Source organism: Pyxicephalus adspersus, chromosome 2 (genome assembly GCF_032062135.1).
Source record: "Pyxicephalus adspersus chromosome 2, UCB_Pads_2.0, whole genome shotgun sequence".
Classification (NCBI taxonomy): Eukaryota; Metazoa; Chordata; class Amphibia; order Anura; family Pyxicephalidae; genus Pyxicephalus; species Pyxicephalus adspersus.
The window spans coordinates 128,573,230-128,600,399 of record NC_092859.1 but is presented as its reverse complement, the minus strand read 5'-3'; the positions used below and the strand labels follow the sequence as shown (position 1 = coordinate 128,600,399).

At 37.8% G+C, this 27,170-nt stretch overlaps 1 protein-coding gene across 7 annotated transcripts in view; it reads right to left on the bottom strand.

Moving 5' to 3' along the window:
* The window catches only part of MYO5A (myosin VA), a 105,785-nt gene that overhangs the window by 53,600 nt on the left and 25,015 nt on the right, over nt 1-27,170 (bottom strand). For all 7 annotated transcript variants that reach the window (XM_072402366.1, XM_072402367.1, XM_072402368.1 and 4 more), the window contains exons 2-5: nt 16,108-16,218; nt 14,029-14,200; nt 9,143-9,287; nt 5,732-5,888 (exon numbers count right to left, since the gene is read on the bottom strand). In XM_072402366.1, coding sequence (XP_072258467.1) covers nt 5,732-5,888; nt 9,143-9,287; nt 14,029-14,200; nt 16,108-16,218 — 585 coding nt within the window. The remainder of the gene's footprint in view (nt 1-5,731; nt 5,889-9,142; nt 9,288-14,028; nt 14,201-16,107; nt 16,219-27,170) is intronic.

Sequence of the window (27,170 nt, the reverse complement as noted above, 5' to 3'; positions counted from 1 at the left end):
TGCAGAATCGAGTCTGGGATATACAATTTTGTGCTTAGTTTTACCCGAGAATCCACTTGTTGACATGGCAAAAATATCAGTTGATTAGATAGTCTCGCGGTTCTCTCCACACCATCGGTATTGCAAATGGCATTGCTGCTTTACCCCGGTTTATTCAGTTACGCAGTCTGTTGGAACAACTGGTACAGATGACATGTGGAGCCCAAGATTTATCCTGGTCACCAAGTGGACAACCAAAAATTATTTGTAGATCTTTTTAAGTTCTGTGGTAATTTGGCGACGTTGTGCTTTCATAGTGGATGAACCACAGACGTAACAGAAACTGTCTGGATCATTAAGGCAATTTCTAGGCATGATAACAAATAAAATCAATCACAGTTAGTGTGGTCTCTAACCTTAAAAAAAGAAAACTGTCGTTAAGTGTTGTAAAATGTTAAGGCTATGTATAGCGAATTTCACACAAAATATAATTAGCTGCATCACAAAAACTAGATGTGCTAGAGAAAAACTGAACACAGATTTGAAATCCACATTAAAAATACTACAAAGCCCACATAAAAGTATATCTGATGAAAATTACATGTTGACCTGTGTTATTCATACAATATCCCTTATCTAATTACAGAGCAGACAAAATCTCTAATATGGGAGATGATTGTTGTATAGTCTTTCTTTTCACTATCACTATAGTGAACTATAACTGTTACACAGCAAGTAACAAATCTAAGAACAGGCATACAACTGAGCAAAGCAGACCTGGTTTATCCCCATACAATTACAAAGTTAACTAGGATCACATGGGCTATATTTGAGGCGGAGACCAAAGTTTAGTGATTGTGATCATAACTACTATATTGACGTGTGCTTTGGTTTCCATTTCAGCATAATGCTATGGCTTTGGGAAAGCAGACTTTAGGCTTTCTTTACATTGCGTGCCTAGAAATACTCCCAAGCACAAAGTAATGACATAAAACTTTATATGATAACATGTGAGGCTTTTCTTGGCTAATTGGACTGGCAGAGGAGAGGTCAGCACCTAAAATATTTCTGATCTATCATGGGATTTAGTCACAAGGAATTAAATTCACAGAAGGTTTTTAAAAGCTTTGCATCCCAAATATTTAACTCCTAGTGCCTTATGACTATCAGGTAAGTGAACCACAGCAAATTCTTGCATGTAATTTAGACTTAAACTTTCCTACTAACAATTTTTCTTGGTATATATTACAGACTTATCAACATTAAAGAAAGACGTATACGTCAATGATATAACATAATATATTTATTTAAAGCTTAGCAACAATTTATTTCACTTTTATTTTGTCTATGCTTACAAAAAATGTTCTAACCTATACTCCTAGGTTTAACTAATAGGTTTATATGCTGATCTAATACATGTGACTTCCCATGTGTGTCCTCCCTTTTCTTTCCCAATGACCTTAAAATTCCCGGAGCCCAGTGGAGGTGAAAGTACAGCTCTCCTATTAACGATCCATTTAATTGAGGATACTGTCACTTGAATATCACAGTTTATCTCAAACATATTTTTAAAGGATGATAATAACAAACCTAATGTATAATTTACATTTCATTTTCATGACAAGTTTCTTTCTCTGTATAATAACAGTGTATAGGTGGATTGGAAGTCACACATACTACTTGGCTGTCTTTGACAGTGATCAGAAAAAAATGGATGTAGGAGCTGAATAACTGCGCAGCACAAAAAAATCTAGCTGCCAAAATCATATAAAATGTAATTAAGACATACTCTGATCACTAAGTGCAATATTTACCAAGGGAATTGTAGTATAAAAATAGGCAGCGTCTTCCTTTTTATAGACGCAAGACATGATAATGGCTTATCTATTCACATGATGCCTGGCCTGCATGTAAGATCAGATGTAAAGATTTTTTTCTATCAAGTATCTGCAGGAAAGTAGGTTTGTATTCTCCTGCTTCCTGATGTCTGCCATCAGACAGGAAAGGATTGTGCACAAACATCACAAGCTAAAAGAACCATGTATACTCTCAATATTTATTCCTTTCTAAAGGGGAATTCTTATAAATGCTGGAAATATACTGCTCACGGCCACATTATACCAAATTACCAGTAAATTCCACTCTGATACACTGGGCCTAATGTTTATTAGATATCTGATGTAAGATCTGTATAGCTCTGAGCAAATAGGTTCCCTCTTTTATGGTTCTTGTGAATAATAAATGCTGTATAAAAATAAACTTCCAGCATGAAGATAAAAACATATAAAAAAAACTATTTGCTAAAGAATTTTCAATTTTTATACATCCATTTCTAAGACAGCACAATCCTATCTGGAAGGACAAGAAAACAGAATAATTTCTCTCTCCATACTGGGAAAATTTCTCCTCTTGATCAGGTGATTGGAAGAGAGGGATAAACTCGCTAACAATGAAAAAAAAAAATATATATATATTATATATATATATATATATATATATAGAATAATTTAAATACTTGGCTACCTTTCAATACTTATTACTTTTGTGTGGTACTGGGCTTCAAAGCTGAACTATGAGGAAAACGTAAAAAGTAGCCTTGCTAGAACCCTATCCATCTCTCCAATGGAAACTGGGGTACTCTTCTTCCGTTCAATGTTCAGGATTACAGGTGGGCCTTCAGAGTCCTGTATTTTACATATTTATAACTAAGTACCAGAAACCAACAGAGCAGTGAAGGGTAGAGGCTTTAGGGTACTAGTTCCAGGACTGGACATTCTAAGACACCAAGTGACCGGCCAGAAGACTGATTTTTAAGAAGTATAAAAAAACAATAGATGTGGGCAGGAGTTGCAGGGATATTGAAAATAGAGGAGATGTGTAAAATTTAGTCTGGCATGCTACATTTCCATTATTACTCTCCATCTTTTATTTTTACATATAAGCTTCCTAGGTTTGGGCGCTCTAGCATAAAAAGGAACAAGTCAGTTTAAATACTACAAGCATGGCGCTGGTTCCTCTAATTGTTCAGTATTTATAATTGTGAAAGAAAAATGTATTGAGTGTAGGGAACATGAGAAAATTTAGGTTAGCACATACGCATCAAGTTAAATCTTATGAATTGTTTATTTTCTAACACTTTATTTATGATTTTGCTACACTAAATATACAGCATTATAAATGGTCAGGGTCTCTTTAAACTATGTAGTCCTTCACAGCAGTCATGATATTGCCAGAAAATGTCCTAATTGGCTAGTCGTGTTAGAAGACAAGTACAAGACTTATTTTATTCAAATCCCAAGATGCATTATTTAACTTGATCTCTGAATGACGGATCTGGTCTGACTTTCACCTCTAGGAATTATGTCATAAGACTATTTTCAAACATGTTGCAATGACCACCAACATAGGAAAACTTTTAATGTTACTTACACAGGCCTATGCACTAAATAATTTCAAGGAGCAAAGTCATTGTGGCCTATGTACATTTTATTTTAAACAGGTTGTTATGCTAGCAAAAGACAGATTTAGCCAACAGGGTCCCCCCCTGTGTAGAAGTGACTTGGGGCTCCCCTGCTGAACTAACTTCCCTGTTGGCTAAATAGGGTTCTGGGCAGTGGCTCACTCTGCACCTCCCTCTGTCTGCCCCTGTTAGCATTATCATGATTTCCTTGCTCTGTACTGCAGGGAAATGCCATATGCCTCAAAAAAGTTTAATTAAAAAAAAACTCTGTTTTTAAAACTTGTTTTTTTTTTATATATATATATTTAGGAATATATTTGCAAATAGGCGTGTTGCTGCCAAAGACCCTAGTGTAAACACAACTTAGTTTAAGCTACGTACACACTTCCAATTATTATCGTTGGTAAACGAACGACGAACGATCCTGCACGATATCTGCGAACGATCGTATAGCACTGACCCTGTACATACAGATAACGACACGATCGTTCGCAGATATTGTACACACGATAGATACGATCGTTTGAACGATACAGGAAGTGACGTGCACCACAGGAAGTGAGCGAACGTTCGTTCACCGCGCATGCTCAGACCATGGACGATCAATGAACGACCGTACACACGATAGATGGTCAACGATCGTCGTCCAATCCGATCCGCCGGTCCGGTCGTTCATTTCCAACGACTATCCTCGTTCGTCGGCGTCGTTGGTTACTTTTTTTACAAACGATTTTTGCCCAATCGATCGTTCGTCGTTCGTTCGTCGTTCGTTCGTCATTCATTTCCAACGATAAAAATTGGAAGTGTGTACGCAGCTTTACATCTGCATTATAGTTGCAGACAAAGAGTAAGAAGAAGGAAAACATTAGCTCTGCACACCTTTGATTCAATGTCTGAAACAAAAAATAAGTATTTGCATGCTGAGATGAACTCATTTAATCACTGGAGATCAGTTAGAAGCAGGGAGCCTCTGGACAACACAGAGAATATATGCTTAAAACCACAGCCCAAAACAAAGTAGGTAAAAAGAACCTTTAGGTATGATTTCTGATTTAAATAACTGGCTACAAAGAATCATAGACATTGAGAGGATCATGACTGATGATAGGATGATAAAATATATACATAACATTAGCAGTTTGTGATATCCATGGATTATATGAGTGCACATAAACATACATTTATGGCTCTTACCAATAAATCAAAGTATCAGTCCTTGTCTGATATTACAGGGCAAACTAGCTGTAAGTATCAATCAACCATTAAAGCCGCATACACACTTGAAACATTAGTCGTTGAAAGAGATCTTTCACAATCCTTTCCAATAACTAAGGACTGCCCGATGCATGAACGAGTGCTGTATATACAGCATCGTTCTGCTCTGTGCAAAGGGGAGGGGAAGAACGACAGAGCGGCACCCCGCTGGTGCTCCCCCCCTTCCCTTGCATTAGGATCAGTAGTCGTCCATCGTCCGTGGATCCGCCAGAACCGTCATTCAGACGATGGACGACTGACTGGAGCTGTACACACGCCAGATTCTCGCCCGATATCGGCCCTGAGACGATTATTGGGCGAGAACCGTTGGACGTGTGTACGTAGCTTTACTCTGATTAGCTATAGCAAAAGCTCTAAAAGCATGTTAAACAATTTACATACACAAAATGTTTTTCCAAATTCAAAAAAAATATACATTTTGACCAAACTATAAATATGACCAAAATAACACAAAAATAACATCAGTTGCCCAAAATCTTCTTTTTCTTAATTAAGAAATTTAAAAATTACCAAGTGTCTAGTCAACCACAACCAATAAAAAGTGAAAAAGCTATTCTCAATTCACAGAAAAACATGCTGGCTTCTTATTAACATTCAGTGAACATTTAAATGATGATGATGGAATAGAGCTAATTCTAGGGTACAGAAGAATCAAACATTTATTAATGAGTAATAGCTTAAACATATGCAGAGTGGAGAGTAAAGATTCAACATTAACACTTAATATTGACCTTTACAAACCGTATCGTTACAAAACGTTCTCCGCTATTTAACCACTTAATATACAGAAGAAATCTGTGAAAAAAGTATTAAATTACCAGACTACATCACAGCTACTAAATTATCAATCACGAAAGCTCAAATGTTTCTCAAGAATAAATTCTTACTTGACAAGAGCTGACCGCCACACGTACAGAATGCTCAGTGATGCATATCATATGCTCAATACAGATAAAAGATACCTTGGGGATATATGATGATTACTCCCATTACTCCACACTTACTATTTAAACTTACCTCCATAATTGGATTAGAAGCCAACACTTTCTCTTCAATGTTTGCTTCACTTTCTGAGCCACTGACTGTGGCAAAATATCTCATGGCATACTTAGCAGAAACCGTCTTCCCTGCTCCGGATTCCCCACTCACAATGATGGATTGGTTCCTCTCATCCCTGTGTCAGAAAACCCAAAATAATAAAAAAGTTATATCTTTAATAAACACATGAAGTCACTTTTCTTACTATTGGTACTAAATGAGTGAGAAATGTCACTAATCTGCAAGTGTTGGGGGGAAAATTTGTTAAACAAAAATTTAGAAATGGATACCTGTAACACATTCCATAAAAGTTGTGACAGAGGCAAGTTTACTACTGAGTCATATCCCATTTATTTACACCTCCTATTTGTTTGGGAACTGAAGAAACTAATTGTAGTTTTTCATATGGAATTTATGCCTATTTTTGCTGTACGAGGGGGGACCGGAGTGGAGGGGGTTGTAACAACCAATGAAAAGTCATGTAAACAATTATTTGTAATCTTGCTGCATGTATTACCCATGGAAACCTGTTTAAGATATGTAATAAATGTTTATGTACACATACTAGCCCTTGCTGTTCAAATCATATTTTCTTTAAGTTGAATGGTTAATCTATTCAAACAGGTAAAGTCACATACCTATGGTACATTTTTTGCCTTGTAACAGGAAAACTCTGACAGTGTAAAAGTCTGTCTATTGTGTTTTAATACTCTAAATTTCTAATGTTTACCAAGCAGAACATATGCTGAATCACTACCAGAACTAAGAGAAACAAACCAGGACAAGCCCAAGGGTGCAGCTAAAGAGATCTGGCAGCAAATTACGCAAGACACATTTATTTTGACAGCAAATTTTGTAAAATGAAAATATGTAATGTGGGAGATTAGCTTCAAAAGCACTTGCTTCAGAGAGGTATTCCAGATGATTGTTTCAATTTCAGGGCATTTTGCCCACATTCTTTTGCAAAAGACCACTTTAAAACAGCAAGAAGAGGGTTCTCCCTTGCAGGGGATCCAAGTCATCACAGCATTACATGCAAAAAAAAAAAACACTAAATTTTGCCTACTGACTCTGTCCTATCAGATCTAACAATGGGAGCCTCTTCTCTACAATGGACTCCTTCCTAAACCCCACACCTGCTCCCTCCCACAACAACCTTCTCTGTCCAAGACCATGCCACCTACTTTAAAACTGACAAAATCATACATGATGTCTCTGCTCACCGGGCCACTCCAACCATATGCACCCCTTCCCACCTGTATATCATCACTGGCCTCCCTCAGCACGGTTACTGTGGATGAAGTCTCCTCTCTTCTCTCATCATTTCCATCTACTACCTATCTGCTTGACCCAGTTCCCTCTACTCCGTGCCCATTCCTCAACCCTGGCCCCCGCCCTATCCAAACTTTTCAACCTCTCCCTTTCTACTGGTATCTACCCCCTCTGCCTTCAAACATGCCATTATTCTCCCTATCCATGTTCATCCATGTTTCCAAACTTCTTGAGCGCCTTGTCTACAAAAGACTCACCAATTACCTGAGCACCAACTCTCTCCTTGACCCTCTCCAGTCTGTCTTTCAAGCTACCCATTCCACCGCAACAGCCCTTACTAAAGTGGCCAATGACCTCATCAGAGCTAAGTCTGAAGACTTTTCCCTGCTCTTTCTCCCCGATCTTTCCTCTGCTTTTGACATTGTTGATCAACCCCTTCTAATACAAATCATGCGCTCAATTGGTATCAGTTACACTGCTCTCTCTTGGTTTGCTTCCTATCTGGCTGACCCCCTCTTTCAAATTCCTTTAAATGGTAACTCCTCCTCACCCACTCCCCTCCCTGTTGGTGTTCCCCAAGGGTCAGTCCTTGGAGCGGTTCTCTTTTCTCTGTACACCTCCTCTCTCGGTAGTCTCATGTCCTCCTTTGGCATACAGTACCATCTGTATGCTGATGACACTCAAATCTTTCTGTCCACCCCTGACCTGTCTCCCTCAGTCCTGGATAAATTCTCATGCTGCCTGTGAGCCATCTCATCATGGATGTCTGACCGATTCCTGAAACTCAACCTGGATAAAACAGAACTCATCATCTTCCCGCCTCACATTCTTAATCTCCCCGTCATATTTCTAACTGTTAGTAACACTGTTATTCGGCCCTTCCCTCAGGCACGTTGTCTTGGCGTCACCTTTGACGTGGCCCTCTCATTTACTCCCCATATTCAGAACATTTCCAGGTCCTGTCACTTTTACCAGCGCAAAATCTCCAAAATCCGCCCCTATCTGTCCCCCGAGACCATTAAACTCGTTGTACACGCTCTTATCGTCTCTCATCTGGACTACTGTAACATCCTCCTCTCTGGTATTCCACTAAACCGACTCTCTCCTCTACAATCTATTATGAATGCTGCAGCCAGACTCATCTATTTTTCCCACCGCTCCTCCTTGTGGTTTTCTTCATTGGCTAAAATTTCACCTTAGAATCAAATTTAAGCTCCTGTGCTTTGCTTTTAAATCCCTCCACAGTTCTTGCACCACTTGCCTTTCAGACCTGGTAAAAAAAATACCTAGCCGCTCTCTTCGTTCCTCCAATGACCTACTAATGACTTCCTCACTCCTAACCTCATCACAGGCACGGCTCCAATACATTTCGTTAGCTGCCCCGACTCTCTGGAATGGTCCTCCTCATTCTATTCAGCTTGCTCCTACTTTCTGCCTATTTTAAAGAGCACTCAAAACCCATTTTTTCAAACTTACCTACTCATCTCCTTGTGTCAATCCAAACCGTCACTACTTCCCACCACTACATATCACCCCTCCCCCACCTAGATTGTAAGCTCTTCGGGGCAGGGTCCTTTCCTTCTCCTGTGTCACTGTCTGTATTTGTCAGTAATTTGCAACCCCTATTTAATGTACAGCGCTGTGTAATATGTTGGCCCTATATAAATCCTGTTTATAAATAATATTAATAATAATTATTAATTCAGACCTATTATTCATAATGCCAAATACCCCCTGAATTCATCCAGAGACACAACCTGCCCACCGCCCTGAGCTTTGCGATGCATATGGGAGACATGGTCTAGAGCTCTGGCCAGTGCGCCACCACCCCCGCCCCACCCCCCAAAGCAGGGTCCTTCTCCTGACTCTGCTGGGGGGTGCACCGGCCAGAGCCGCGGACCACAGGTTGGGGACCACTGTTCTGTAATACTTATACTTATGTCTGTTAATGTATTTCCTGTAATTTGGCACTTTTCTTTACCATTTGATTGTTTGGTTAGGATTATTTGGTATTCTGGATGGATCACCAACTAATACATTGGTCATTTATTCAAGGACAGTATGCAAAAAACATATATTATGTGGGGAAATTATATATTTATTTTAAAATGCACATACCTGGCCATTTGTTTATATGCTTCTTCTGCCACTGCAAATATATGGGGATCCATATCCCCCATGTTCTGCCCACTATAGGCATTGATGATGTCGGCGCCATAGATGGGTAACTGTTCATAAGGATTTATCGCTACAAGAACTATGCCTAAAAAACAAAGAAAAAGAAAAAAAACATGTGACATGCCAATCACAAGTCATTTGGGATATAAAAAGCATTCAGACTTCTGCTCTAGGGAAAACATTTATGGTTACGTTTATTATAAAAAATCAAGAGAAAACATAAATGATTGTGAAGCTTCCATGAGCCAAGTTAATCACTTGACAGTTTCTGTGAGATCTGAAAAATCATGTGGGCACACTGAGGAAATACCATTTGAAAAAGACTTTTCAACATGGTAGTATTTCAGGGTGGCACCTTTAGATTCTACAAGCAAGGCATAGATCATAGCAACATTCTGACATATGGTTTCCTAAACTTTTACTTTCTTTGCATTTTATTGGTCCTGTTATTTCTTTTCTAATATTAATACTAATAAAATCCATCAACTGTTTTGGATACAGTAGAATAAAAATTGAGAAAACTCACCTGAACTATAGATGGCTACAGACAAATTTGAGCAGTGGTGCTCTTTATACATATATATTGCTAAATGGAGTTCAGATATAGTGGGCAAAATGTTATTGCAAACAGAAATGTGTTTTGTGCACATTACAAGCCCTTCTTGCACACCCATTCGGTCTTCTACAGTACTTATACTTATGTCTGGTAATATATTTCCTGTAGTTTGGCACTTTACCATCCTGTTCTGGTCTTACCTTTGCCATTCGTTTAGCATTTGTTATTCTGGATGGATCACCAACTAATACCTTAGTATATATTTTAAGATGTAAAGTAAAAGTCTGCTTTATTTGAGGTTTCCTAGTTTCAAAGATCCAAGGTCCACTAACACAGAACCCATCCAATCCAATGAAAGTGGTGGCACCTCTGACATGGTGCCACATATCTGTACAGTAGATATCCCATGAGCCTGTTCCTTCTTAGGGTGGACAGATTACAAGAAGTAAAACTTCTAACACTAACCATGCCGGGAACTGCCACTGCAATGTCACAACTGTAAACAACACTTTATTATTACACTGCCTTCTTAAAGTGCCACCCTTGACCAGCTGAACTAGTTAAGTTTGTTAAAAGTTGTCTTTTGTTTCAAACTTTAAGGGATGAGTACACCTTACTTTACAAGGGCTAAAGCCATATAAAAGGAGGTACTTAAGAACTTCTCTCAAAACAAACCACAAACCACACATTAAAAGCAGATCTCATTTCTGTTTTTTTTACATAACGAAACAGGAAGGTTCCGGTTTCTGTACCTAGTATTCAATAGAAGGTAGATGGTTCCCAGAGTCTTGCTGGTTACCATTTTCAGTGTTTTACTTCTTATAATAAGTAAGAAATAAGCATTGTCGCTCTATTACACATTTTTAAATAACTACACAGTAAGAAATTCGTTCTAATGTAAAGCCAATGTGAAGTCTGCAGCAAAAAGGAAGGCTTTCGAATACTATCTATTTTATATTATTTGAACATTTAATACAAAAAAAGCAAACGTCTGATTATATTAATCCAATGGTCACATGTCCACAGGCACCTCATAATGCTGGGATGGGGACAGAATAAAAGGAGGCAGATGGTGCCATTAGGTAGCTGTGGACAGGGAAATATATTCACTTTCATGCCCCCTGGGTTCCAACCTGCGCTCCATAATCTTACTGGCTGCCATCAGGTATCAGCTGCAATATCACGTTGGCCTGGTGCCCTTAACCTTTACAATGTACTTATTGGGTGGCTTCAGATAGCTAAATGTCTTACTACAGATGAGTCATTTGTTATACTGCACCTTGCAAAGAGTATTTGTTACCTTCTATGTTTGTGCTGTTTAGTCACTTTACATTCTGGAATTAAAAGGTGTTTTTTCATTTGAGTTTTATAAAATGGGCTTGACAATATTGTTAAAGTGTAAACTGGCCATATGCATCCCTTAAATCAGAGATTTAAGGATGAAGGTTCAGCTTAAACAGACAATTGCCTTGAAAAAAGCAGCTTCAATAAAACCCAGACATAAATCCAATTGAAAATCTGTGGAATAACTTGAAAATTGCTGTACACCAACACAACCCATCTAACCCGAGGAGTTGGAACAGTTTTGCCTTGATGAATAAGTAAGAAACAAAATGTTCATATGTGCTGAGCTAATGCAGACATACCACAAGGCTTGCAGGTGTAAGTGCAGAAAATTTTAGCTCATAGTATTGACTTTGTTAGGTGAATACACTATGCACATTCAAAATTTACGTATTGTTTTTTTTTTTTTGTCCTAATAGTTGTGCCACCATAAGTAATATTTTTCTCCCCCACAGTGGTAGGCATGTTGTATATTTACAATGGTGCTAACCACTTTCACAAAAAAAAAAAAAAATGAAAACTTTTACATGGCTCTTGTATGCCTTTATTACAATTAAATCCGATACAAATATCCTCTGCCATCCCTGCAACTTAGTCAAGTATCGGCCATGCTGTGGTATTAGATTATCCATCTGTCGCACAGAGATTTTTGCAACTTGTTCTAACAATCAGAAACATGTGTTATGACACCTCTATATAACCTACATAGTCAGTTGAACAGGAGAGTGACATTTCAAAGATGCAGAACCCATACAAAACAGTTCTCTCTCTCCAGACCACACTAATTTTACGTTGACTCGAAACTAAAAAGCTTATCATGCAGCACTTTTATTGTGAGTTCTCCTGTTTATCCTTGGATAATATGGAATAGCCATCCACAATCTTATTGAACTTGCTATTATTACTATAGGAAAGTAAAGGTTTGACCAATTTTAAGCCACTACCTACCAAATATTTTTGTAAAGGAACTTCAAATGAATTTGGCATTAGTGGGAGCCTAATCTGTCATGGCCTATCACCATATGTTTAGATATACATTTTCTGAAGACCTATATTGGACTTGCAGTTGACCACAACATTGTATTGCAGGCTCAATCACATTCCCAACCAGACTCATTCAACCAAATAGGAGCAGTTGGGAACTACTTTGTGCATTAATTTCCAGTGGGATTGTAGCAGAAATCCTGTATATAACATATCTCTTCTAGTCGTGTGGTTGCTTTTTCTCTTTCGTATGAAGAACTGTGTGGCAATTGAAAATGCAAGGGCAAATCATGCAAAAATGTTACCCTACAGTGAGGGGTGCTGCTCCTGGGCACATAGCAGCAGTTTGCTATGCACTTGCGAATGGCTTGCAGAGAAGTTTGCAACTGCAAGTGTGAGAGGGGGTCAATAGAATGTATATCTAAAACACTGTTAAAGGCATAAATAAATGTTTGGACTATTGACAAGGTCCCATTAACTCTCTTCCTAGGGAATCTCAAACAATTATTGTCTGAGGAATCACATCCAAATTCTGCTGAAATAACTTGCACAAAGTTCCACTGTGACTCAAGTTTTCTCAACGCAATTTCACTGTAGGAGGAGATTGTAAGGTTTACTTCATGTCTGTATAAAGAGGAAATGCCTGACAAAAGGTGAGGCGGCTACAGTTAGGTCCATAAATATTTAAGCAGAACACTGCAGACTTTCAGCTTTATTTCAGTGGGTTGAACAAAAAGATTGCATAAAATTGTGAGGAACTAAAGCTTTTTCTTTACACAATCACTTCATTTCAGGGGCTCAAAAGTAATTGGACAATTGACTCAAAGGCTTTTTCATGGGCTGGCGTGGGGGATTCCTTCGTTATGTCATTATCAACTAAGGCAATAAAAGGCCTGGAGTTGATTTGAGGGGGGGATGCTTATATGTGGAAGATTTTGCTGTATATTAGTGTGGTGATCAGTGGGAAGAATTCCTCTTACATTACTGGCCAGTGGGAAGAATGTCACTACAGATGGTCATTGGTGTCCTTTAAAATGACCTGAGTAATTGCTCATTACTCAAAGAACCCCTAGCAACTTCTGGAGGAACCCTGGTGAGAACGCTGTGGTAGTGAATGGTCTAAAATATATATATGCATTTAAAGCTAATCTAAACCCAGCAAGGAAGACATAATATACTGCAGCTTCCAGGTCCCTAGAATACAGAACCACATTCATTTTTTCAAGGCTATTTTTCCCTTATTTACACCTATTAATCCTGCAGATAACACACTACTTGCCCCTTCTATTTACATCCAACTCCGTACTGTATCTACAAGGACAGCCATGTTTGTCACAGAGGCTGGATGTCAAAAAAGTCAGTCTTCATTCATCTCTATTACATGGCGGATTGAAAGTTTACACAAAAAAGATGTTTGATTTTTTCAGCTCACAGGAAGTCAAAAGGACACAGCAGTTCTGGCATGATTGCAGGTATTTTCTGCACTTGTTAAAAATGTTCTGAACCTAAAAAAAAAATGAACGCACCCACTACATTTAAGAGCTGGTAACCTGCTGTTACATGTTACATTTTTATTTAGGTACCAATAAATACAGTGCCAAATATGGATGTACATATGCCTTTTCTATAGATGCTAACACTGCAGAAATGTAAACTCAGCTTTAAAATGAAGAAAATTGGAATAGTTAACGGTCTTAAATAGGTCAATGTGCGTCATTGTGTGGGTTAACAGTTTCTTTAATAGAAACCAATCTGCAATAAATAAATTTGTTACAAGCTTGTAGATCAAGAGATGACTTCTTAAAAGGCAGATATGTACTCATCATCACCTTTATAATCCTTATTTATTTCTTTATTGTTAGAACCAGACAGTAAAGGAGGATTGAACAGCATGCAGCCACAGTTATTGACACAGATGTACCATGACCTTCCCTGAACTCACCACAATACGTGTATATTAGTTTGGAGTCTATAAAGCGCACTTTTAAATTGTGCAGAACAGCCGGCTCATGGAGGTAACTGAGAGCAGTAAGGTCATTTTCACCGACAAGGATATCTGGATTTCTTAGTGGTGGCAGTTCTTTTGTCTTGGCATCCAGGCGATATTCTAAATCCTTGAATAAAAAAAGGAAATGCAAGGATGTCAGCAACAACAACTATAAAAGTTTTGTCAAATCTTTAAGAACAATATTAGTAAAATCACTGATGATGGATGGCAAATCCATGAAAGAATGAAACAAGAAAATGAAAACACTAAAGCATACATCAATATTATGTACAAAGTATATGAGTATCACCAACATGATCAAATTCCATTCACTTTCTGGTCTATACTGTATCTGTAACCTAGCTATATTGCCTTATATCCATCATATACAGGCTATAATTTTAAATGCTTGATTAAAAATGCCATGTCTGGGTATATACTATAAATACTTCAGTATATTCAGTTTATACTCAGGTCACATCAGTAGATGGCAATGAGTTCTTATGTATAGTGTGTAACAAACTGCTGCTGTCAGGTAAAAAAGACATGAGTTTGTTACAAACTTTTCATGAGGACACAGCACTGTCTAGTGCACAAAAGATTCTTTAAAAGCAAGTGACCAACTCAAAAGTACAAAATATCTGAATGTGTAAAAAAAGGGGGGAATAGATATACAGACTCAGCCTATTTGGTTTTATTCCCCCCCCCCTTTTAAATCAGAGACATAAACATGTACTTATGTGTATTTATTACCTTTAATTCTTTTTGCACTTGCAACTGTTGACTACTAGATTGTAAGGCTCTTCGGGGAGGGGTCCTCTCCTCCTGTATCACTGTCTGTATTAGTCTGTCATTTGTAACCCCTATTTAATGTACAGTGCTGCGTAATATGTTGGTGCTATATAAATCCTGTTTATTATTAATAATAATGATAATAAAAATTACTGTTCTGAATTGTACCAGTGATTGCTGAATTTTGAGCATTAGGTTTATAATCTAAAGTGAAAGCATTTTCCTGTATTTTCATGTAAAAATAAGTTTACATTTGAGTTTATACAATAACATGCACACATTCACTATAGCTTCCCAGTGCATCGACATTTCCTTAATGTTTTATCCCGTTAACATGATGTAAGAACAAAAAACTGACCGTTAATTCAATTAGGTCAAAAGTTAATTGAACTCCTGACTTTTTGTTTAAGCTGTCACCACAGTGTCTTTGCTGAACTGAAATTTAAAGTTGTGTAATCAGCATTGCAGTAGTTCTCTATTCTTAACTGCAGAACAATGTTACCTTATAGTAATAGGTGGATATGACAGGTTCTGTAGTCTAGAAACCCAATTGTTTAGGGTTGACCACACTACTTAGTATTTCAGTGTATAGAGACATTGCCTTGTTATCTCAAATAAAAAGTTTGGAGATTACTGGATATCTGGTAGATTACTAGGTATTGTTCTGCAGTGATAGGGAAATGTTTGTATATAGCAAATATACAAAGAATATTTTTCACTTGTCAGTGGAAAACCCAAAAGGGCCAGAGAGGGACTTTCCCTGGGCTTCCTATTTTGTTCTAGGGAGAACCAGCCAGGACAATTTCCATCAACAGACTGACCTTTTTAAATAAGATGTACAATATACAGTATATACATGCATACACATATATAACAATTTAATAATCATAAATGAGACCACTGAATAATATTGTTTTGATCTGTGCCCGGAAGACAGTCAAGAATTAAAGACATTTTTGAAGGGATCTAGACAGAGAGCATTTAGATACTTGATGGTTAAAATGCAAATGCACACATTACAAGTCATTGCAAATTGGGTTTAGTTTTCTGTGGATATAAAGCACCAATATTCTGCTGACAACCAAGACTGAAATAAGTAATATAAAAGGGGGAAACAGTGTCGCAGGAAGAACATTGCTTGAAGGCATAGCAGACTTCCCTTATATCGTATATACAAACACAATATGATTTGTAGCCTGCAATGTCATCTTCACTTTTGATGGGTATCCAGAGATAACATACCGTGCCTTCCTCAGGACGCAAATGAAGAACTGTATCTCCTGGTTTATAATCCTTTTGTATTTCGGCAGATTTCCATACTTCTTCGGGATCAGGGATCCACACCCGTGCCAGCTGAAACAATAGTGGATAAAGATTATTTATTACAATAAATGTACGATTGATTAATAGGTCTTCACTTTCAAAGTCATCAACTAAACCAGAAATACTCAGCTGCATCTTTTGGTGAATGTAAACATTTTATTACTCTGCTTTTAGTATGAATCAGATACTAATGTGATCTAGCAATCACTGAAGCTGTGATATAAATCTGAAGTTTTCTTTATTCCATTTAAAACACGATAGCCAATATGATATCCAAAAAAAAAATCTTGGTTAAAAAAGTATTATGTGTTTTTTTTTAGTTTAGGCACTCATTCACAAAAACATTCCGTGATGGATAATCGCTTATTACCATTAAAACAAAAAAAACTTGGAAGATTCTCCACCAGGGAATGTTTCAAGTAAGTAGACCCCATAGTGTCAAAATAGCAAGCCACAATCCTTACTAGTACCAGTAACATTTATACAGACACTAAGCTGATTACCCGGAGTTGCCCGGGTATTTATTTATTACAATCTTGAATTATACAGCTATATATTATATAGCTCTGACAAGAGCACAGCGCTGTACAAAGATCAGCAGTGCACTCACATGAGTAGAGTCATATGTCTAGCAAGTTTGATCGAAATGTGTTAATGCGTTTCCTAGTGATCACATACACACATCCAAATATAGCTCTGACATATAGCACAGCGCTGTACAAAGATGACCGGTGCACTCACATGAGTCTCAGTCATATGTATAGCAAGTTTGGTTGAAATGTCTCCATGCGTTTTCAAGTGATGGTGGAACATACACACACATACATACATCCAATTTTATATATATAGATTCAGAAGAGGTCTGTGTCTGCGGAAGGAAAAGCAAACCATGGAGTGGAACTAATGAGATTAACTTGAGAAAAGAAATCACATTTACACTAAAACTTTGAACCCCTTAGTACATAAACAATAAAATACATTATATAAACCAACATAGAAACACAATTAAAACAGCTCGGCTTTCTGTATGACATGTTTAAGTACAATAAGCAATTATAAAGCAAACAAAGATTTCCCCTTTAGAAGCATTTGTCACAAGACAAAATAGTCATATCTTACTGTCACTTTGTCAAAGAGCTCCAGGCGAGAACAAATGTGTTAAGTTTTTCACCGTTATTTCTTAGTTTTAAAATATTCCTAATGAAAAGGCTACAGATGTCTCCAAACTAGATAAAAGAAATGCATACAAAGATTTGCAATATTTATATATACACACACACACACAGTGTATATACATACATACATTTCATTTTATGTAACAGATATATTGCCTAGATATATCTAGTCTGTGTCGACAGGCTTAGGGTTTATGTTGAAGATATCAGTTTGAGATACTTCTGAGATCTTTCTGTAGGCTAAGATCACTGTCGCTACAAACAATATTTCATAATCGTTTCCAGTGACAGATTAACAAATTCTATTGACATGTGTATGCAGCATTATTCATAGACAGGTACAATTGATCTCCTACTTGACTTGTTTAGACTATCTCAAGGAGGTTATGGGTTCTCAAAGATAAGTATGAGAATGAAAACCCCACTTGAAGCAAACTAAACTCTACCTTATCAGACCTTTACAATGCTTGCTATACATTGTTTGTGATTCCAGGTTTGCTGGATCATCCAGCTTCAATGATGAAAGTATATCCTCTCCAGCCTTGGAGAACTTTAATAAATCAGGCCCATTGAAACAAATACAAGACCATTGTTTGAATAGACACATCATTCACTATTAGGTACTGACTGATCACCTGGTACCCGATACTCATATTAACCCTGGTGATTTGTTTGGATGGTGAGGAGGACATTCAAATAAAGAGTTTTACCTTATGAAACTTTACAATTTGCTCAGACATAAAAATATATTATATAGGAAACACTTTGTAATTCTTATTTTATACTGCAGGGCAATCTACATCTCCTCCACCCCATAAATGTACTTTATGTTAAATTACATCCAGCTATTTTCAGATGTACCAATTACTTCACTTAATAGCAGACAATGCATCCCCCCCACCTTCTCTCCCCAAGGATGGTTCACAGATCATTTTCAGCCTCTGATATTCATGTCTATCTTCACCAATAGACAACTTAAAGAATAATTATCCAGCTGATAAAATCGCAGGGCATTTGCATTGTTAATTTAGCAAATTTCTCCCAGTGGTACTTCCGCGGTGAATGAATACATTTGCATGTTTAGCAGAATTCTCTTTAGTGTATATTGGTGAACACAACGCAGAGTTCACCAGTGCTTTCATCTGAACATCTGTGTTTTCGCTATGAGCTAATGGCATTGATCTGACTTCCGAACACATGCACCCTCCCATTCACCCAGTCATTGATACTTTACAAAGCACACACCATTGCTTTTATTACAAAAAGCTTTTATTTATTTTTAGCGCACAAGATAACAGATGAGGTCTGTGAAAGCAGAGACCCGGTCTATAAAAATGTGTCTATAGCCAGGCCTCATTTCCGTTTAAGTAACAGAGCTTCTATCTGAACTTTTTTACATTAGACAAACTGTCTGGAGCCAAAAAAAATTGTATGTTTCCCAAAAAAGGTGTTGCATTTTTTCCTAAATGCCATTAGGGATTAAGCCTAACACAGTCAGATTTTTTCTCATTATTAAAGACAGAAAAGAGAATGCAATAAAACGTGTAACTCAGGGTGTACCTATTATGTAAAATAGTCAATGACAAATACATTATAGCACAGTGCTTTGTTTTTTTTTATCCTTTATACACAATTTATATTACATTACTTGTAACAATACAGGGAATATTTGTAGTATATATTACAGTAAATTTGAGTAGCAGGAACAAAATCACCATGGAGATGTGACTGCCTGCAGGCCTGGTGCAATGCTCTGACAGATGTTCAAGGCCTCATAATGAGCAGCAGGCCTCAACATACACTAGGAGATAATTATTTTGGTGTTGCTCTGTCACTCCTTGTTTAAACAATGGATACAACAGAACGCTATTCGAAAACAATTACAAGCCTTGGAAGGATATAATGAACTGGTTTAGTATAGGCCTGCTATTTCAATTCAATTCAAGGTATAGATTCATCTCTTGCAATGTCCAATCTCAGGAAAAGTATAGCTATAAAAAATCACCATTATAATTGTATAACACAAATAAAATTTTAGCCACACTGGCACAGTACTCCCCCTGAAAACATAATCCCTTCTTTTCACCCAAGCATGCCAGCCAGAACCATCTTACTTCAGGCATCAAGCAGGCATACCATTTACATTATGGACTTGGGATACGTGCACACATCAGATGATTTTCAGGGCTAGTCACGGACGAGAATCTGGCGTGTGTACAGCGCTCGTCTTTCATGGATCCGTCTTAGCAGGGTGCCGCTCGCTCGTTCTCCCCCCACTCCTCTCCATTGAAAGGTACTTTATGTATAGCGCTTGTTCATGCATATTTCAGTCTTTTGTTCTTGAAAAGGATCATAAAAAATACTTTCCAACAACAAAAGTCTTATGTGTGTATGTAGCCTAAGATCTTAGCCCACAGATAATCAAAGATTGTGCCCAATACTAGTTCTTGGCAGGGTGTACACATTGTTTAACAGCTTCCCCGATGCGATCATTGACTCTGTAACCAGTAATGGTAATGTAAAAATCAAATCAGAAAAATGAGTGACTGCGCAGAAGATTGTGTACTATGCTTCCACTCCTTTTATGTAGGTAACATCTGTGTCGTGAGAGCAATAAACAGAAATCCCAAGGCAAGATGGTAAGAAATGCAATCTACCTCTTTTGGGATATCTCCCTTATAATTATAATCATGATTGTATTATTAGTCAAGAATACCACAGAAAGAAAATTGCATAATGTATGCCTGGTATATGTTTCTGCACACCAAGCGTTGTGCAGTCAATGCAAGACTTGTGGGCAGAGCTAGGCCCAGCTTCTCAATAGTACCATCACCTCTGGCAGACAAATGATAAAACTGCAGTAATTTCACAACAAAATGTTTCATGAGGTCATTGAAAAACAGAAAACCCAGTCTTAGCCGTGGAAAACCTTCATCACTTATGTGATTTATTGCTTAAACAAAGATCCACTTTATTTCCACTTGTTCAATCATTCAGTTTTGACTGCTTTGAGAACAGTTTTCTGAATGAGTGAAGAGCATGTGATTATCAGGTGATAAGGGCACATCCATAGCTCAATGGGAATTCTCCTTACGGCTTGGTGTGTATCCTTTCTACAATGCACACTTTCCGCAATCACTGTCACTGTATAAATAGATGCGACACCTGTCAGAAAAAAAATGTAATTTTTTGTAATGAATGGTAAAATTCCATCTTAAAGTACACCTGTCACATGAAATCATGGGCTACCATTGCTGGACTCCTGAAAACGTACCTCAAACAAGTATGCAAATAATGGTAGTCAAAGAGAAATTGAAAATTTTTATAAACAATATTTTAAAAATAAACAATAAGGCCGGTTTTTGCAAACCTAAGACTTATTATAGGTAATATTCTAAACAAATATCACAATGATCTTACTCTGGCTACAGGTCACTATTCTGGGGGAGAACTGAAGAGTTATGTCTGGCATTCTGGAAAAAAGGACTCTGGAAACTGTAACGTAAGATAAATATCAAATATTCTATAACAAACATTGCAAAATATTTCAACCCGGAATGTCAGACAAGTACATGGTGCCATCGCTAACAGCAGAAGGGCATATCATTGCTCCAAGAGCTTGGACATGGCAAAAGTTTTTACCGGAACCTTTTTGGCAAGGCGCACCACCCAAACGTGGATGTCCCAAACGTCACTACACATTTCCTTTTTTCTACTAAACTCCTGGAGCAGGTGTTCGCACAAAGCCAGGGAAAGTCTATCTGGCGGGCTGCACTGGAAGTCAGCATCAACAAAAGCTCGATTCAGCAGATGCTTCAGAGAGTATTAAAGCTCCACCTGTACCGACTTCAGGTTGTTCAAAAACTGGTGTATGCCACTAAGCCCTGTAACCTGTCACAGCCTGAGGAAAGTATCCGCACGACCTGCAGCAAGGTCAGGGAAGAGATGCTGCAAAATGTCGGAGAGGCTTGTGTCGGAAGGTGGCTGAAAGTTGTCAAAAATTGGGGTGCTCATGTGGAGATTTACAACTGGTCTTCAAGGCGTTTGAACATGATGGCAAGCCTAGCAAGTAAAACTGCAATGACTCTTTTGCTGATGCTAAAAATATGAATAAACTCCTATTTTTTCCTATTTATTTCTTTAAAATTCATTAAAAGTGTATAGTGACTTTTAGGACACCCTATATACAAATGCTGTGAGTGCAGATACCTCAAGGTGCTTGGATTTATATTTTGGAACAGAATAACTATTGTACACTGAGACAAGTTTACTTTAATGTCTTCTCTTCCTCTGCATTTCACGCTTGCCAACAGTACATTTTCTCCTATATCTGCCCATGTAGATTCCAATTCTTTTTATATTAACTCATGAAGTTGTTTTGAACAAAATTCTTCAAAATGTATACAACTCTCCTATATTATCCCTGAGGTATGTGTCATAAGCCCACAGATCTGAGTCACAAGGTTTAAAAAATGTGCCTGGGGTGCTCAGACAGCCATAATCAGATGTGTTGGAGAATGGGTAATGTCAGACATATATGACACATTTCACAGCAGTAAAGCTATCACTGGTCTACTGACAGTGGTCACTGACACTGGTCTACTCAAAGAAAGCCTTTGTGAGACTCATAACCAACATCCCTGCCAATAAATGTATAGTGGTTATGCACATACCCTATTTCTTTATTATGGTCAAAAACAAATATGAAAATCAGGTAAATAAAAAAAAATGGATATAAGAAATCTATAGTAGTGTTTTTTAACTAGAGTTCCCTCCAGAGGTTCCTATAGGTTTCATGAGCAGTGAGTACTTAGTGCCTCTTGGGTCAGTTAACACTAACACCAATGTTTTTTTTTGAGTATCAATAAGGGTGGCAATCTTCCCACTGGCCAAAATATATAAAAGGCATATCACAAATATTGGCAAGGCTTCCATGAAACCTATTTCGAGAGTTGCCCTATATTAGAAAGGTTTAGAAAGACTAATATAGTATATCATCCAGTAAACAGATGGAGTTCAAGTGCTGCATCACTATAGTGTTTTTTGTATTCACGAGGGGCATGGCAGGAAGAGCAGTGTATGCACAAGCCTTGGTTTCCATCCTATGCTTTTTACTTGATTCACACCTCATATTGAGGGATGAAACAAAAACACTTTTATTTCACACACTTGAAGAATTCGACTGAGAATTGGAAAGGTTACAGAAAGCTCTCTAATATGAAATTGCTGCTTACCAGATCTGCTAACCTTCAGCACATTTTAATTCTCACTATAAGAAGGAATTACACGACAGCCAGACAGATTAAAGAGCAACTCTTGCCAAATCTTAATAATATACAAAGTTAAAGTTTAATCTGCTTATACCTGGTTCCCCTTTCCCATGTTAAATATGTTTTTTAAATAAAACCTTTCAATTTCAATTAAATATCTTTTTTTTTTCTTTGGCTGGCAGAAGGGGCCAGCAAGGTACTGTAGTTTTTAAGGCAGCTATGTTAAACATACTGCCGGCCCATCCCATCAGCCAAAACACTGCTTTAGTACTTCTCTAAAGGGCACTTAGCCATCAATAAACAACCAAAGGTGATGTGGAGTGTCTATAATTAAAAGTACTGAAATCCATTGAGTAAAATGACCAGGCCAGAGACAGTAAAGAATGGAGAGTAAAGGGCTACATAGTGCTCTAAATAGGAAGATCTCCATCTGTCTTAATTTAGATTTTTTAATACAAACTGTGTGAAAGCACAGTGTGCAGTGAAATCAGCATTATTTCAGTACTGTATCATTATACTGTATGTGAAACGACTTCAGACAGTGACATATTTCACATAATCATGGCATGGACCACAGAGGAATGAATGATGGGGGGTTTTTCACTAATAATGGATGTTTTTCCTACAACTAAAACATCTATTATTGGTGGCCAACATGGCACATGGGGGTGGTGGAGGTTCCCTATGTATCCACAGTACTCAAAGAAAGACTGAAGTTCAACTTTAACTTTTGGATAGACATTGGAAGTGCCACACTTCCTGTCCCTATACCAGCAAGACAAAAACTATTAGATATGGATATCGAAATAGATGAGTTAATTAACTGGAAAGATCAGTTTTTGATGCACTGACCATTTATTAGAATAATTCTAAAACATAAGGTTAATTATAAAGGGCATCATTCTTTCATCATTATGAGGGTATATAAGATACAAAATAGTACATCGAAAAAACCGAACAGTCTACAGTTTCTGGGACACAATCTGTTAAGCCCTGTGGCCAAGTGAGTCAGGTATTCCCAAAAACACCTCTGAAGTCCATCCGAAAGACACACATAAGTATGCAACCAAGAGTCAGGGAATATGTGTGGACTAGCACTAGATAGACGTAAAAACCTGATGAGCTTCAGGTTCCAGACACGGACCCAATATACTGATCAGTAAATTCTCATTTACACTTTTTTTTAGATCAATAACTTGAAATATCAAAGTCACTGGATTAGCATGAAAGCCAGCAGACTACAATTTTCAGAATTACACATCAGCACATTGGCCAGATCTGGTCTAAAATTCTGGCAAACAGCCAGAATCATTTGCCAGGCCGATAAAAGTCCACAGGGATGTTGTTGATAAGCTTGCTTTGGAACCATTGAGAGCAGAAGTGTACTAAAATACTGGCCCAACATCTCTGGCTTAGGTAAACAGACGTAAGTGCATTGCCTACATCACCTCCATCGAGAAACTTATCAGATTCAGAGTTCCTGATGGGAGTCTGAATATTCTATGCAAATTATGCAAAAGGTCAGATTATCCTGTGCCCATCCTCACCCTAAAAATCAAAACTAATTATAAATGAAGATAACAAACATTTAGAAATAATAATAAACTATGGGTCCACTGGATGAGTATTAGATAAGTGGCAAATACGTTTAGGCCTTTAGGAGCTTTAAGGACATGTTGTCTAAGGTGTTTTTAGCAGTCCAATGCCAGAGCTCCTACGACCAACTTAGGTTCTGTATATAAAAGTTAAATTAAAGGGGTGGGGCTAAGAACCGATGGATTGGGCTTACTCTTAACAGGTCTAGGTACCAAAAATTAGGCACTATTTTCTTGGATACGTTTTGGGCCAGGTTGCATTTACTTTAGGGTATTGACTGACCACCTACTGCAATGAATTAATATTAGATGAGGAGCACACCGCCAATAAGGCTACGTACACATGTGCAATAATAGTCATTGAAAAACGAGCGATTGACGTCTGATTAGCTATTATTGCACGATTAATTTGGACGATCGTATAATGTACAATTCTGTCCATGCTGTAATGATACGATCTTTCAAATATAATCCACCAATAATGTACACAATCTAAATAGGATCGTTTAAACGACGCAGGAAGTGACGTGCCCAATCAGATCCGCCGGGACAGTCGTTCGTTTCCAGCGATTTTCCTCGTTCTTTTGGTCAGTCGTTGTGCACTTTTTTTGTTAAAGATTATCAGCTGATCAGTCGTCAATCATTCGTTTATTGCAAGTGTGTACATAGCCTAAGACATAAGAACAGCAATCAGGGAGTTGTTTATTATCTGAGTAATCCAGGCAGCAAAGTCTGTTAGTATTCACGAGGGGCATGGCAGGAAGAGCAGTGTATGCACAAGCCTTGGTTTCCATCCTATGCTTTTTACTTGATTCACACCTCATATTGAGGGACAAAAACACGTTTATTTCACACACTTGAAGAATTTGACTGAGAATTGGAAAGGTTACAGAAAGCTCTCTATGAAATTACTGCTTACCAGATCTGCTAACCTTCAGCACATTTTAATTCTCACTATAAGAAGGAATTACATGACAGCCAGACAGATTAAAGAGCAACTCTTGCCAAATCTTAATATTATACAAAGTTAAAGTTTAATCTGCTTATACCCGGTTCCCCTTTCCCATGGTAAATATGTTTTTTAAATTAAACCTTTCAATTTCAATTACATATCTTTTTTTTTTCTTTGGCTGGCAGAAGGGGCCAGCAAGGTACTGTAGTTTTTAGGGCAGCTATGTTAAACATACTGCCGGCCCATCCCATCAGCCAAAACACTACTTTACTACTTCTCTAAAGGGCACTTAGCCATCAATAAACAACCAAAGGTGACGTGGAGCGTCTATAATTAAAAAAACTGAAACCCATTGAGTAAAATGACCAGGCCAGAGACTAGAAAGAATGGAGCGTAAAGGGTTACATGGTGCTCTAAAATAGGAAGAACTCCATCTGACTTAATTTGAATTTTCTAATATAAACTGTGTGAAAGCACAGTGTGCAGTGAAATAAGCATTATTTATGTACTGCATCGTTATACTGTATGTGAAACGACTTCAGACAGTGACACATTGACTTCAGACAGTGACAGAGAGAGGAATGAATGATGGTGGTGTAATTGTGTCTCTTAGGAACTGGACCTACAAGGTGTAATGAATACTATACTGTGTGAACAAAACGACCCGTTGTCTCTACTCAGTGAGTGCATGGAATAATCTACAACTTCTTCTACAACCAAAACATCCTTCCCAAAAATTTTTGGTGGCCAACATGGCACATGGGTGTGGCGGAGGTTCCCTATCTATGTGCAGTACTCAAAGAAAGACTGAAGTTCAACTTTAACTTTTGGATAGACATTGGAAGAGCCACACTTCCTGTCCCTATAACAGCAAGACAAAAACTATTGGATATGGATGTCGAAATAGATGAGTTAATTACCTGGAAAGATCAGTTTTTGATGCACTGACCATTCTAAAACATAAGGTTAATTTTAAAGGGCATCGTTCTTTCATCATTATGAGGGTATATAAGATACAAAATAGTACATCGGAAAAACTGAACAATCTACAGTTTCTGGAACACAATCTTTTAAGCCCTATGGCCAAGTGAGTCAGGTATTCCCAAAAACACCTCTGAAGTCCATCCGAAAGACTGTAAAGCACATAAGTATGCAACCAAGAGTCAGGGAATATGTGTGGACTAGCACTAGATAGACATAAAAACCTGATGAGCTTCAGGTTCCAGGCACAGACTCAATATACTGATCAGTAGGTCTCATTTACACTTTTTTTTAGATCAATAATTTGAAATATCGCAGTCACTGAATTAGCATGGAAGCCAGCAGACTAAAAGGACATGTTGTCTAAGGTGTTTTCAGCGGTCAAATGCCAGAGCTCTTACCACCAACTTAGGTTCTGTATATAAAAGTTAAATTTAAGGGGTGGGGCTAAGAACCGACGGATTGGGCTTACTCTTAACAGGTCTAGGTAGAAAAAATTAAGCACTATTTCCTTGAATACGTTTTGGGCCAGGTTGGGTTTACTTTGGGGTATTGACTGACCACCTTCTGCAATGAATTAATATTAGATGAGGAGCACACCACCAATAAGGCTACGTACACACGTGCAATAGTTGTCGTTGAAAAACGAGCGATCGACATCCGATTAGCTATTATTGCACAATTAATTTGGACGATCGTATAATGTAAAATTCTCTGATACGATGATGATACGATCTTTCAAATATAATCCACCAATAATGTACACAATCTAGATCGTTTAAACGATGCAGGAAGTGACGTGCACAATCAGATCCGCCGGGACAGTCGTTCTTTTCCAGCGATTTTCCTCGTTCTTTGGTCAGTTGTTGTGCACTTTTTTTGTTAAATATTATCAGCCGATTGGTCGTCAATCGTTCGTTTATTGCAAGTGTGTACATAGCCTAAGACATAAGAACAGCAATCAGGGAGTTGTTTATTATCTGAGTAATCCAGGCAGCAAAGTCTGTTA